Raw genomic sequence first — 14114 nt, 5'->3', positions numbered from 1 at the left:
GATATTTAGAGTCACAGAGCGAGAGCTGCTAGACCTAATAGGTGGAGGTCTCTTTGTGATTTTTTAATGTAAAAATAATTTTGATTATAATTTCTCAAGAACATAGCTTGTTGGTATGTATGTGATGGGAGGTTCGGAATGTGTGCTTTTTTAAAAAAAAATCTAACCTTCTAGTATAAAAATAATAGATCACTGATTTAAATAAAAATCAATGGTTGGATTAGAGTGCCACTTGGCGACCTAGGAGCGTTTGTAATGTACCACTTGGCGAATTAAAAGTATTTGTAAGATATTTAATGAAATTTTATATATAATTGTCTTTTTTTTAAAATTTCTAAGATTTTCTTTAATTTAAGTATGTGATATAGTAGCTTAGAGGTGTTTATAAAATGTTTAATGGATTTTAACACCACACAGGGGTGGGGAGGGAGGGAGAGAGGTTTGGTTTTTTTTATTAAAAAACTAACAAATCGATAGCCAAATGTTTTGTTCTTTTTTAAGATTTTCTAGCATTTTATTTAATTTAATAGCACCACGTAGTAGTTTAGAGGTATTTGTAGAATATTTAGAGTCACAGAGTAAGAGTTGCTAGACCTAATAGGTGGAGGTCTCTTTGTGATTTTTTTAATGTAAAAATAATTTTGATTATGATTTCTCATGAACATAGCTCGTTGGTACGTACGTGACGGGAGGTTCGGAATGTGTGCTTTTTTAAAAAAAAAATCTAACCTTCTAATATAAAAATAATAGATCACCGATTTAAATAAAAATCGATGGTTGGATTAGAGTGCACTTGATGACCTAGGAGCATTTGTAAGGTACCACTTGGCGAATTAGAAGTATTTGTAAGATGTTTAATGAACTTTTATTATATAATTGTCTTTTTTTGAAATTTGTAAGATTTTATTTAATTTAAGTATGTGACATAGTAGCTTAGAGATGTTTACAAAATGTTTAATGGATTTTAACACTGCAAGGGGTGGGGAGGGAGGGAGAGAGGTTTGGGATTTTTTTATTAAAAAATCTAACAACTTAAATACATCAGTTTAAGTAGAAATCGATGGTACGTTGCTTTGTATTATTTAAGATTTTCTAATACTTTCTCTAATTTAATAGTACACGTAGCGATTTAGAAATAGGGAGAGCTTCTAAACCTAGTAGTTGGTCTATTTGTGTTTTTTTACCTGTAAAAGTATTTTTTTTATTTTCTCATTAAATAGAAAATAACACATGAATGAAAATATGGAAAGACAAGAGGGAAGTACGTACAGTACATACGCACGTACGTTCGACATTACGTACGTTGGTTCCGTATATGATGGTTCCGGATGTTCTTTTTTCTTTATAAAATAGATCTAAGTAAATCCAACCATCCAAAATAATGGGTGCACTAATATAAGTAAAAATAGATGGTCAGATTTTTCTTATTATTATGGTGCCACTTGGCGATTTGAGAGTGGTTCCGTATATGATGGTTCCGGATGTTCTTTTTTCTTTATAAAATAGATCTAAGTAAATCCAACCATCCAAAATAATGGGTGCACTAATATAAGTAAAAATAGATGGTCAGATTTTTCTTATTATTATGGTGCCACTTGGCGATTTGAGAGTGTTTAGAGGGTGCCACTTGGCGGTTTGGAAGCGTTTATAGGAAGTTTAATGGACTTTTAGTATATAATAGATAGATAGATAGATTGGCGATTTGGGAGTGTTTATAGGGTGCCACTTTGCGGTTTGGGAGCGTTTATGGGAAGTTTAATGGACTTTTAGTATATAATAGATTTAAAGACAAATATAGTAATATTTAGAGTCACAGAGCGAGAGCTGCTAGACCTAATAGGTGGAGGTCTCTTTGTGATTTTTTAATGTAAAAATAATTTTGATTATAATTTCTCAAGAACATAGCTTGTTGGTATGTATGTGATGGGAGGTTCGGAATGTGTGCTTTTTTAAAAAAAAATCTAACCTTCTAGTATAAAAATAATAGATCACTGATTTAAATAAAAATCAATGGTTGGATTAGAGTGCCACTTGGCGACCTAGGAGCGTTTGTAATGTACCACTTGGCGAATTAAAAGTATTTGTAAGATATTTAATGAAATTTTATATATAATTGTCTTTTTTTAAAAATTTCTAAGATTTTCTTTAATTTAAGTATGTGATATAGTAGCTTAGAGGTGTTTATAAAATGTTTAATGGATTTTAACACCACACAGGGGTGGGGAGGGAGGGAGAGAGGTTTGGTTTTTTTTATTAAAAAACTAACAAATCGATAGCCAAATGTTTTGTTCTTTTTTAAGATTTTCTAGCATTTTATTTAATTTAATAGCACCACGTAGTAGTTTAGAGGTATTTGTAGAATATTTAGAGTCACAGAGTAAGAGTTGCTAGACCTAATAGGTGGAGGTCTCTTTGTGATTTTTTTAATGTAAAAATAATTTTGATTATGATTTCTCATGAACATAGCTCGTTGGTACGTACGTGACGGGAGGTTCGGAATGTGTGCTTTTTTAAAAAAAAAATCTAACCTTCTAATATAAAAATAATAGATCACCGATTTAAATAAAAATCGATGGTTGGATTAGAGTGCACTTGACGACCTAGGAGCATTTGTAAGGTACCACTTGGCGAATTAGAAGTATTTGTAAGATGTTTAATGAACTTTTATTATATAATTGTCTTTTTTTGAAATTTCTAAGATTTTATTTAATTTAAGTATGTGACATAGTAGCTTATAGATGTTTACAAAATGTTTAATGGATTTTAACACTGCAAGGGGTGGGGAGGGAGGGAGAGAGGTTTGGGATTTTTTTATTAAAAAATCTAACAACTTAAATACATCAGTTTAAGTAGAAATCGATGGTCCGTTGCTTTGTATTATTTAAGATTTTCTAATACTTTCTCTAATTTAATAGTACACGTAGCGATTTAGAAATAGGGAGAGCTTCTAAACCTAGTAGTTGGTCTATTTGTGTTTTTTTACCTGTAAAAGTATTTTTTTTATTTTCTCATTAAATAGAAAATAACACATGAATGAAAATATGGAAAGACAAGAGGGAAGTACGTACAGTACATACGCACGTACGTTCGACATTACGTACGTTGGTTCCGTATATGATGGTTCCGGATGTTCTTTTTTCTTTATAAAATAGATCTAAGTAAATCCAACCATCCAAAAAATAATGGGTGCACTAATATAAGTAAAAATAGATGGTCAGATTTTTCTTATTATTATGGTGCCACTTGGCGATTTGAGAGTGTTTAGAGGGTGCCACTTGGCGGTTTGGGAGCGTTTATAGGAAGTTTAATGGACTTTTAGTATATAATAGATAGATAGATAGATAGATAGATAGATTGGCGATTTGGGAGTGTTTATAGGGTGCCACTTTGCAGTTTGGGAGCGTTTATGGGAAGTATAATGGACTTTTAGTATATAATAGATTTAAAGACAAATATAGTAATATTTGCATTACCAAATTAGTTGTATTAAATTAATAATTAAATATATTTTTCTAATAAATTTATATTGGGTCAAAAATATTACTATTTTTTTTCTAAAAACTTAGTTAAATTTAAAGCAGTCTGACTTTGATCTGAAACGGAGGGAGTACTAGTATCTTACTTCAATTGCGATAGGAAAAACTAATAGAAAAAAATATAGAAATTAAAATAGTATACTTATCAAATCCTATAAGAATAAAAAAAATACAGTAAAGAGAACAGGAGTCCTCCTTTGATAATGCCCAGAGAGAAACAAAGGAAAGTTCAAAAAAAAAAAAGTCACACCTCTTGTTATTTATAGTATGCAACATTTTCTACAGAAAATAAATTATCTTTAATGATGTTCTAAATTACTTATTTGTAGATGAAAGAGGTGGTACTTTATAGCCGTATCAACATCATGAGATAAATAATATTGACCATCCGCTAGTCTGAAATTGTCATATAGTACTACAAGTACAATGACAAAATGTTCACAGCTGTGAACTACGCTGGTTACAGGTTTACTTCGATCAAATCTAAGAACGTGTCACGGAACCACCGATGGCGACACTATTGCGTAAACTCTAGATCATCACTCAACATTAAGCAATCAATCAAATCTACCCCTTTTTACGTATACAAATTCCCTCCATTAGTGCATGACAAAGTGATAAAGTTGTACTTATATTTCATACTCATTTATTTTTGACGAGGCAGTTTCTCTCTCTGTCGCTGTAAATTAAACGAGGCTTCCACTTGTAACGAAAGCGAGAGGGAGAGGGAGGAAGGCCCAAGGCGACAACGTATTCGAGCTGGTGCCCCCCCAATAATACCACTCCAATTCGCAATTTGGAATCGAATTAGAATTTTTCGGATTAGCCGCATCGCATCGCTCCCCTCGCCTCTCCCCTTCAATCCCCCCACGCCACCACGTCGTCGCTGATCGGAAACCGATCGGCGATTCACCAACCGCCTCCGCGTCGGCGGTGGCCGCCGCCGCTGCCGTGCGGGAGCGGGGGATTCCCGTGGCGGTTGCATGTATGCGGGAGGGGAGAAGAGAACCAATGGGGGATTGGATGGTGAGGGAGCGGGAGCGGGAGGGGAAGGAAGAGGGGCGCTTCGCCGGCGGAGGCAGCCGCCCACCTCCGGCTCGGCCGCGTCGTCCTCCTACCCGTCCACCTCCGGCTCGGCCGGGTCGTCTTCATCCGGCAGGAGGGTGGAGGAGGAGGAGCAAGGGGGCGGCGGCGGCGGAAGGAAACAGGGGAGGCGGAGGAAGGCGGTCGCGAGGGCGATCCGGGAGAGGCTGCCCGCGGCGGTGGCCTGCTGGGGCAACGGCGCGGTGGTTGAGGGGATCGGGGGCAGGAGCGGGAGGAGGAGCCGGAGGGAGAGACCGGGCGATGACGGTGGCGGCGAGGACAACGCGGGCGCCGCCGCGAGGGCTCCCGCGGCGGCGTGGTGCTGCGTGTGCCCCGACGAAGAGTGCCGGCTGGAGGCGAACCCGAGCGCCAACGGCAAGGAGGACCCGGGCCTCCGCGCCCTCCTCGAGAACAACGACTTCTTCTCCGACGACTGCAACCCGCACGCCGCCGCCGCCTTCCCCGAGCCCGGCGACCGCTCCAATTAGGTGCCATTGATCCCATTCCATCCAATTACCCATCATCATCACCACACACATTTCTGTACACAGTTTTACAGAAAAAGAAGAAGAGGATTTTTCTTTTGTTTTATTCCATTCGGAGCTGTGATGAGGTGTCTGATTGCGTTTCTTGATTCCTTTCCCCTGATTCTTCCTGTACTTTCTCTGTCACTGGTTGTATGTGTACTACTGTGATGGCAGGCGTGGTCATGAAGTGGAATGAAATCAATGGATCGGCATGGATTTTCTTGGTTTTGTTCTGTAGCCATTTGTGCGTTACTGTGTTCCATGTCAGAGGTTAGTGTGCTGCAGGCTGCAGCACTGATGACTCTGCATTGATTATCTATGATAACAAGTGTCACAGGCAATACTTATCCCAAAATAAATTTAGTATAGAATGAAACGATATTAGTCCGATGAATTTTTATGGGCACTTATCTAAATTTGTTATAGGTAATGTTTCATCCTATTTTAATTGGTTTATATTGGAATAGAAGAAGTACACATCATTTTTCCACTCTTCTGTGTTTAAAGCTCTAGTCCAATTGTGATGCACTGAGCCACTGATGCCTGTCATTAGAGGGGCTCACAGGTCAGAGCTTGGAATCAAGGACTGCTACTATTCAAAAAAACCCAACCAATTTTGAAATAAACCAACTTTTATATATAAATTTAAACATAAACCATGTCACGCTGGCTGTATAAAGATTAACATATTTTTTTGGGATAGTAAAGAGTAGTGAGTGTATCTGCGTATGTTTCGTCCGTGTGCCGAGAAAGTTGGCAGGTGTAGTACAACACTTGAAAGAGAGGGGCACCACAAAGTGTGGCAGGTGACTTTGGTAGAGGTGAAATGTGGTGGCCTTGTGCTTGTCCTCTACTAGCTAGTACCACCAATCTACCACGAAGGATTGGAATGAAGAGTGCAACAACCGATTGCTTTTTCTCCTGAAGGCGATTGCAGACCATCCGGTCCGGCTGCTCATTTTATCATTTTCCTGACAAATCGGCCCCTCACTCTCTTTCTCGTTGTCAGGATTTTTGACCATATCTTTCCTACTACAGGTTGTCAAGTTCACTTCTTATTAGTTCTTCCAAAGTTTGCTTTTGGATCACCTTGCGATGGAAATAGCCAAAGAGGTCTCTTGTCGCCACGAGAAGCTCATGCTGTTGAGACTTTTTGATGGGGGGTGCAAGCGCCACATCAGCAGAAGAACACCACATATTGCTCATGAAAAAATCATGACTATCAGTCACGCTTTGTATTATTATACGTGTGGTAAATCAAAATTGTCGTCCGAGTATGGCTCCAACAAAATACATCTTTGGATCAGTCTGATTTAATCTGATAGCGTAGCTTAGCTAGATAGAAAGGGAAGGCATGGAAAGGTCTTTCCATCACAAGCTGTAGCTCATGTTGCTGAAATGGATGGTGCAAGCGCCAGATCAGCAAAGAAGCAGCACCACATAGTCACGATCGAAATCGGGCGTAAACATAAAATTGGTACTATTCGCTATATGTCATTGTCTGGAAATATGACCACTAGTATTAAAGGCTAAATGCGAGGACGATGCGGAAAGCTGTCTCGATTTTTTTCCCCATCACATAAACAGGACGTATCATGCATGAAATGCCTTTATCAAATGATATCAGCCAGCGCAAATATTGTGAATTGTGTTTGATGGTTAAATGGCGGCACCTATCGACATAATACCAGCACGGTATAAACCTAGAATATCGATCTTATTTCTTCTTTCAAGGAAAGAAAATATATGTACTTGTGTGGATTCTACAACTGAAGTCTCAAAATTAATTCAATGGCCTTATATTTAATTAGCCAAGAGCTTTGGCATATACCATAGCAGATTAGCAGATGCACATACAACTGACGAGGTTAAACTACTCCCTCATTAGGTCTTCTGTACCAACTATACCAAACACAAATTTTGTTGACCAACTTCTAGCACAAACAAGCTATAACCTAAGTAAATCAAAGTTAAGTTTTTTTTTCAAGACCGTAGACCAAAGTTACTCAATCCTAGATCATATATTATTTGGTACAATCTTAACATTAATTGTTAGACGCCTAAGAGTACTACTCCCCCCGTCCCAAAATATAAGTATTTTTTTATCTCGACGCAGTTTTCGAGATGCTACTTTGACCAATAATATCTATAAAAATAAGATGTTTTGAATAAAAAGAGCAATAAATCTAGTAACATCAATGTTACATGATTGATTTTTTTTTATTTTTTTGCTATTAATAATCAAAGTTTAAAATGTTTGACTTGACACTATGGTAAAATTGTTTATATTTTGAGACGGAGGGAGTAAAATATATTTGCTAAGATAGCTGGTAATGCTAATTATCTAGTGATGGATGCCTTGAGCCCTACAAGTTAGTAGTAAGATGTTTCTTAGTTGAGGACTACTATTGTTTAACCATACTGTCTAACGACGAAAAGTGAGCATCGACTAGTTAGATTTCTTATGATAGAATCAGACGTATCGATCAATAGTGAGGCGCTCCACAGTGACTTCTTTAATATTAAAATATGTTGTCGCAGTCTTTTGGAGCTGCTCAAAAGGTAGAGTATGCTCGTGTGCGTTTATAGGGGTAAATGTATGCGTGTTGTGGTTTCTTAAGAAAAACCATTTTTTTTAATTTATGTAATAAAATATTTAAAAAATATTTTTTGGTTTCAAAGTTTTACAAATCTACACTTTTAACGCTCTCTGGGAGAGCTTTATTTTTTATGACATGACACATGCCCATTGGTGTGTTGTAACGGCCGCGTGAATATTTTACACATGAACCCCTTTGCAGCCCTCTAAGAGGGCGAGAAGGAGGCTGCCTGTAAAAATAGCGACCTACGACATTTTGCAAGTGGCTCCCTTACAACCAGCCCTCTAAGAGGATGATAAGGGGCTGCCTATTAGAAAACTAGTTTTGAAGGACGACAAATGGTCAGCCCCAGTTGTTTTGCAAGCGGTCCCCTTTAGCCCTTTGGGAATGCAGCAAGGGGCTGATTGCAAAATGGCTAGCTGGCCTTTATGTGGATGTTAGAAAACGCACATGTGCCATGTCAAAAAAAATGTCCTTTGGAAAAGCACATTTTGCAAGTGGCCACCTTACAGTCAGCCCTATAGGAGGACGATAAGGGACCTACTTATTAGAAAACTAGGTTTGAAAGGCAACAAATGGCCAACCCCAGTTGTTTTGCAAGCGGTCTCCTTTAGCCCTTTGGGAATATGGCAAAGGGTTGACTGCAAAATGGCTAGCTGATCTTGATGTGGATGTTAGAAAACGCACATGTGCCATGTCAAAAAAAAAGTCCTTTGGAAAAGCGTTTTTAAAAAACACCCTTTTAGAGGATATTAGGGGTAAGATTTGTAAAACTTTGAAAAAATATTTTTTAAATATCTTAATAAATAAAATTATAAATTAAGAAAAATTTAAAAAAAAAACGTCGCCATCTAATTACGGTACAATTTTGCTATATATTTGTCGACAAATTTTCCCACAAAAATTTGACAGATGTAATTACAGTACAATCTAGTATAATTACACTGTAACTTGCATGTAATTACACTGTAACTATAATGTAACTTGTACGTAACTTTAAAAAATCTCTCCATAACATGTTATTTTGGTAAAATGGAGGTCGTGGGAACAAATTCTTTCACATAGGTGTGTGCTATGATTTTTTTTCTTCCTCACCGAAATAAATCTTGTAATAGATCTAACGATTCAAAACTACGTGAAACTTACATATAAGTTACACTGTAGTTACATGCAAGTTACAGTGTAATTACATACTCCCTCTGTTTTTAATAGATGACGCCGTTGACTTTTTCTCACATGTTTGACCATTCGTCTTATTCAAAAATTTTATGCAAATGTATAAGATATAAATCACACTTAAAGTAATATGAGTGATAAAACAACTCATAACAAAATAAATTATAATTACGTAAATTTTTTGAAAAAGACGAATGATCAAACATGTGAGAAAAAGTCAACGGCGTCATCTATTAAAAAACGGAGGTAGTATAAGTTACAGTGTAATTACACTACGATTATACTATAATTACATCTATCAAATTTTTAGGAGAAAATTTGTCGGCAAATGTAAAGGTGGTCCCCCATGGTACCATGGGCCGGCCCATTGGCACCACTTCAAACCATGTGGGTCACGTGGTCTGGGTTCCTAACTTCCTATTGGGCTTCTGCCTTAGCCCATGGGCTAGGCCTACTAATTGCTCTCTTTGTTCTCAACTCTCCTCCAGCGCGAGAGCTGCTCTCTCTTGCTCGTAGCGAGGTCGCAGATCCTCACCGCCGGCGATCCCCCGCCTCCGTTTCGGTACCGCCGCCGCCGCCGCCGCGAGAGAGGGGAGCAGAATGTTGCAGTGCGTCTTCCTCCTCTCTGATTCCGGGTAATTCCCCTCCCCGCCATCCCCGTATTCCTCCTCGCATCGATTCCTCCCCTCTGTCGCCGGATCTGTCCTGACCTGATTTTGTGACTGAACACAATTTTTTCGGCATGGCAGGGAGGTGATGGTGGAGAAGCAGATGACGGCGCACCGCGTGGACCGCGGCATCTGCGGCTGGTTCTGGGACTACGTGCTCGCCCACGCCGCCGGCGACGCTTCCAAGGTTGATGTTCGGCTCTTCCTCAGGGCTGTTGCTTTCGGATTTTCGAGCTTTGATTTGTTGTGATGCAGTGCTGCTTTAGCTGTTAGATTTTGATGGGGGAGCTCTGCTGATTATGTTGCTTTGATTTTTTGGAAGGTCTTGCAGGTGGTGGTCTCACCGACGCATTACTTGTTTCAAGTTTATCGAAATGGGGTGACATTCTTGGCATGCACCCAAGTGGAGATGCCCCCGTTGTTGGCTATCGAGGTATGAGTTTTATCCTCTTAGCTTCTCCTTTTTACTTGCTTGGGAGCTCTGTGATGGTAGTAAAATCAGCAGTACAGCATAATTCAGTTGCTGAAGATAGCTAGTTTGAACTAGGGTAGAGTTGCAGAGATCACTTGTTATTTGTTGCTGAGCATAGTGAATGCTTTGATACTACTCACACTTTCAGCAAGAATAATTGTGAAATCAATACTAGTCATACTGGTGGGTTTTGCCTAGAATCGGTATTTCTAGAACTTTGATAATATCTATTAAGATCCTGGAATCTATATAATTATATATTATCAAATATGCTTTGCATTTGGATGTCAGCTTGAACAATGTTCTCCATTCTGGTATGCGTAAAACATGTAATTTTCAGAATTTTTCTTTGGAATCATGTTTTGCATATTATCAAAGTTTGTTGTCATGCTTGAAAGCTTCTTGAAGGTATGAAATGATGTGTTCAACAACTTTGGAACTTTAGAAGCATTATCAGTAAAAACAGGCAACTAACTACAAAATTGTTGTCACTATCATAATTGTCCTACCAATCTACCATGAAACATGCACATTGCAGTAATTTGCTAAAGTAATTTATGATGAAATGCCAAGAACCATGGCTGACTACAGGTTTTGACTTTTGCTCTTTTTTATGGTTCTGTGAATATGATTTGCGACTTCCAGTTTCTCTCACGGGTTGCTGATGTCCTAACTGACTATCTTGGAGATTTAAATGAAGACATAATCAAAGACAACTTCGTACTTGTGTATCAGGTCTATTTTCATATGCTCTTCTATGTGACATCACATAATAACTTTGCAGCTGGTTGCCTATTATATTATTTTCACCTTGTTCTAGTCTTCTGAAATTTGAAAACTAGTGCAAATATTTGGATGATATTACAGTGCCACTTTACTTTATTGCTGGAAGATTTCTTGTCAAACTATGTCAGACAGGTTTTAAATCTCTCTATATACAGATTTTGGACACAGTTGTGTACCATGGTACAAGTTCAAAACTAGGATATCATTCTTAGTCTCAGTTTGTGGTGTTTGTGCTGCGCTGTGTTTTTTTTATGTTGCTATGTAAATAAAAAAGTATAATTGTTATAGTAAATTTACATATCAAATTAAGGTTAGACAAAATATATTATTCAGCTACTATGCCATCCCACTTGTTCCATAACAATGATATTATTGTTTGCAACACAGATAAAAAGAAATACTTGCTCTGTATTACAACTTATCTAATTGATACTTCAACTGCCAGTGCGACGAACTTTACAAGTACTTATCTATACTTGTTAGCAATAATTTCTACTGTAATGTACGTGGATTGATCAAGACACTTTGTTGTTTTCATTCTATTGATATGTGAAACATCGATCTAGACTGCATGCTGCAGTCTAAATATCAGCATATTTAGTTGCTTGTGAAGACCATGATAGGCAAATTTTATAATATTCATGTTTGTGTATTCTCTAAAATATAATACTTGTATGAGTGCAGATTTTAGATGAGATGATGGACAACGGTTTTCCACTCACTACTGAGCCAAACATCTTGAAAGAGATGATTGCCCCACCAAATATTGTCAGCAAAATGTTGAATGTTGTGACTGGTAAGAGTTCTAATCTTGGTAACAAACTTCCAGATGCAGCTGCTTCTTTTGTACCATGGAGAACAACTGTTGTCAAGGATGCAAGTAATGAAGTCTATGTTAACATAGTTGAAGAACTAGATGCATGTGTAAACAGGTACTTTCACCTTGGCCTTTTCGATATTCCAAATATATTTCACTAAATCTGTAAATTTGAGTTTTAGACCCTAGATTCATGCCTGAACAGTTTTTTCATCTATTAATATCTGCAGGAAGCTATTACTGAAATCTATATAGCATATTCAAACTTTTCACTACTGTGATCTAGTTCATGCCCATTAATTGTCATAGCAGTAAGGATCCCAACGAAACCATGTCTGTGAATAAACACAATGTAGCTCGTTTCTGGAGAGATCCAACCATCTGTCATGTGCGCACATGACACCATCTGATCTTGTTACCTTAGGACATGCACCATAGTGAAAGAATGTTTTTGATGTCTGACATCCCAGTAAATTTTATTTACAGAGAAGGAGCTCTAGTGAAATGTGAAGCATATGGTAAAATTCAAGTAAATTCTAGCCTTCCAGGTGTACCAGAACTGACCTTGTCATTCTCTAATCCTACAATTATCAACGATGTGAGGTTTCACCCTTGTGTCCGATTCAGACCTTGGGAGTCCAATCAGATCCTTTCGTTTGTTCCCCCTGACGGGCAGTTCGAGCTCATGAGTTACAGGTGCATAAATATTTGCTCTCTTATTTTTCCTTCTGTTTCTCTCTCTGTTGGCTATGTTTGGCTTGTCTGTTTTATTTTTACTCATTATTTAATCATGAATGACCAGAGTTAAGAAATTGAAGACCACACCAATTTATGTGAAACCTCAGTTAACATCAGATTCGGGGAATTGCCGTGTCAATGTGATGGTGGGGATTAAAAATGATCCTGGGAAAACTATTGATTCTATAACAGTGCAGTTTCGATTGCCCCCACTTATTGCTTCTGCTGATTTGACTGCAAACTATGGCACAGTTGATATTCTTGCTGACCAGGTCAATACCTTCTTTCCCCATCAGTACTGTAACTTTGATTCATGCCTCCTATTCTATCAGTAGTCATGCATGTAGCTAGGATCTGCGTTCTCAGTAAACGCAAGATTGGGGCTTGAATGCTTTTTCTTTTTTGGCAAATGTCAGTTATTTATACTATACTTTGTATCACCACACATAGGTTTTTTATGCTCTACATATATTGCTTGCATAATACATGTTTCTTTCTTTATGCAGACCTGCTTTTGGACAATAGGGCAGATTCCAAAAGACAAAGCCCCGTCTCTCTCTGGGAATTTACGCCTTGAAGAAGGGCTTACTCATTTGCATACATTCCCAACGTTTGAGGTGAAATTCAAGATTATGGGGGTTGCACTATCTGGGCTTCAAATTGATAAGCTGGAAGTCAAAAACACTCCCAATGCTCCTTACAAAGGTTTTCGAGCCCAGACTCAAGCCGGAAGGTATGAGGTCAGATCTTAAGTTTCTGTGTAATTCACAGCTGTTGTCTGCACGTCGAAACCAACATGATACCATAACCCCGGGGGGTGGGCTGGCAAGGCATCACGATCAGTCAGTTCGTCCATGGGCAGTCTGCTCCCTAGATCAATCTTTCTTCTCCTCGTCGGCAAAGCCACAGAATCTTCGCTGTGTTTATGAAGGCGAAGATTTCTTCGTATAGATGTTCAGTGCCTGAGATCAAGATTTTGAGTTCTGCCATATCCCTTCTGTTCACCATCCATTTCACTGAGTAAATCTGTTAATGTTGAGTATTTCCTTTGAACTACACATTGAAAAGCGGTGGGTGTTTTTGAAGTGAATAGGTTTTGAACCCCCAACTCCTCAACAACCAGGGCTATTATTTCCATGGGCGTCATAGCTGTTGTGTTTGCATTTGTAATTTGTAAACAGCTGTACAAAAATTAGCAGGTGCCTGTAACTCTTATTTAAAGGAAAAATACTACAACTAGTTTAGATGTGATCTGCAAGCGAAATTGTCTGTGCAAAGGGTGCTCCAACTTACAGTCATATGCATAGTCAATCACCTTGACTTAGTATCAGTTCTACTGGAGCATTCTCGAAAGAAAGAACAAGTACTGAACGCGTGGAAACTTCTTTAATAACCCTAAAACTTCTCAGGTGAGTGGTTTCAGAAAATCCAAATGGTGATGATGGTAAATCACACGAGAGATTCAGGTATCAGTCGTACCGTATGGCCTACAACATATCAGCCCTTGCTAAAATTTAAAACTTAATTTTAGAGTTGACTTGCTTCATTTTTATCAATAGTTTTTGTCGCTAAGAACATGTATAAGAGTTTTATCTATAAATTATTTTTTTCGCTAATAAGCTATGCAACATGTAATCAACTTTCGCCAATCGATAGTGTTGCATGTCTTAACTAGAGATACTCCTATCTATACTCTCACTGTTCCACACTA

The 14114-nt window shown here is 38.2% G+C and overlaps 2 protein-coding genes across 4 annotated transcripts; both read left to right on the top strand.

Annotated features, from left to right (window-relative positions):
- The first annotated feature begins 4340 nt into the window (after window positions 1-4340).
- Window positions 4341-5374, top strand: LOC4338649 (uncharacterized). The gene has a single exon (XM_015782981.3). It carries the CDS (start codon window positions 4520-4522, stop codon window positions 5105-5107), a length of 588 nt encoding a protein of 195 aa, XP_015638467.1. The 5' UTR covers window positions 4341-4519; the 3' UTR covers window positions 5108-5374.
- Window positions 5375-9408: 4034 nt separating this feature from the next.
- On the top strand, window positions 9409-13661 carry LOC4338648 (AP-3 complex subunit mu). Of its 3 annotated transcripts, none has more exons than XM_015782127.3 (8): window positions 9409-9557; window positions 9672-9777; window positions 9922-10023; window positions 10708-10797; window positions 11533-11780; window positions 12152-12361; window positions 12468-12675; window positions 12910-13661. In XM_015782127.3, the coding sequence occupies exons 1-8, from the start codon at window positions 9523-9525 to the stop codon at window positions 13153-13155; spliced, it is 1245 nt and encodes a 414-aa protein (XP_015637613.1). In that variant the 5' UTR covers window positions 9409-9522; the 3' UTR covers window positions 13156-13661. The 3 variants fall into 3 exon arrangements, with proteins under 3 accessions (XP_015637613.1, XP_015637612.1, XP_015637614.1); XM_015782126.2 differs by having other exon boundaries at window positions 9913-10023; XM_015782128.3 differs by lacking the exon at window positions 10708-10797 and having other exon boundaries at window positions 9913-10023.
- Window positions 13662-14114: the final 453 nt, after the last annotated feature.

This window comes from Oryza sativa, chromosome 5, assembly GCF_034140825.1.
Source record: "Oryza sativa Japonica Group chromosome 5, ASM3414082v1".
NCBI lineage: Eukaryota > Viridiplantae > Streptophyta > Magnoliopsida > Poales > Poaceae > Oryza > Oryza sativa.
Note: the sequence above shows the minus strand (reverse complement) of the source record. Positions and strands in the feature narration are given on the sequence as shown.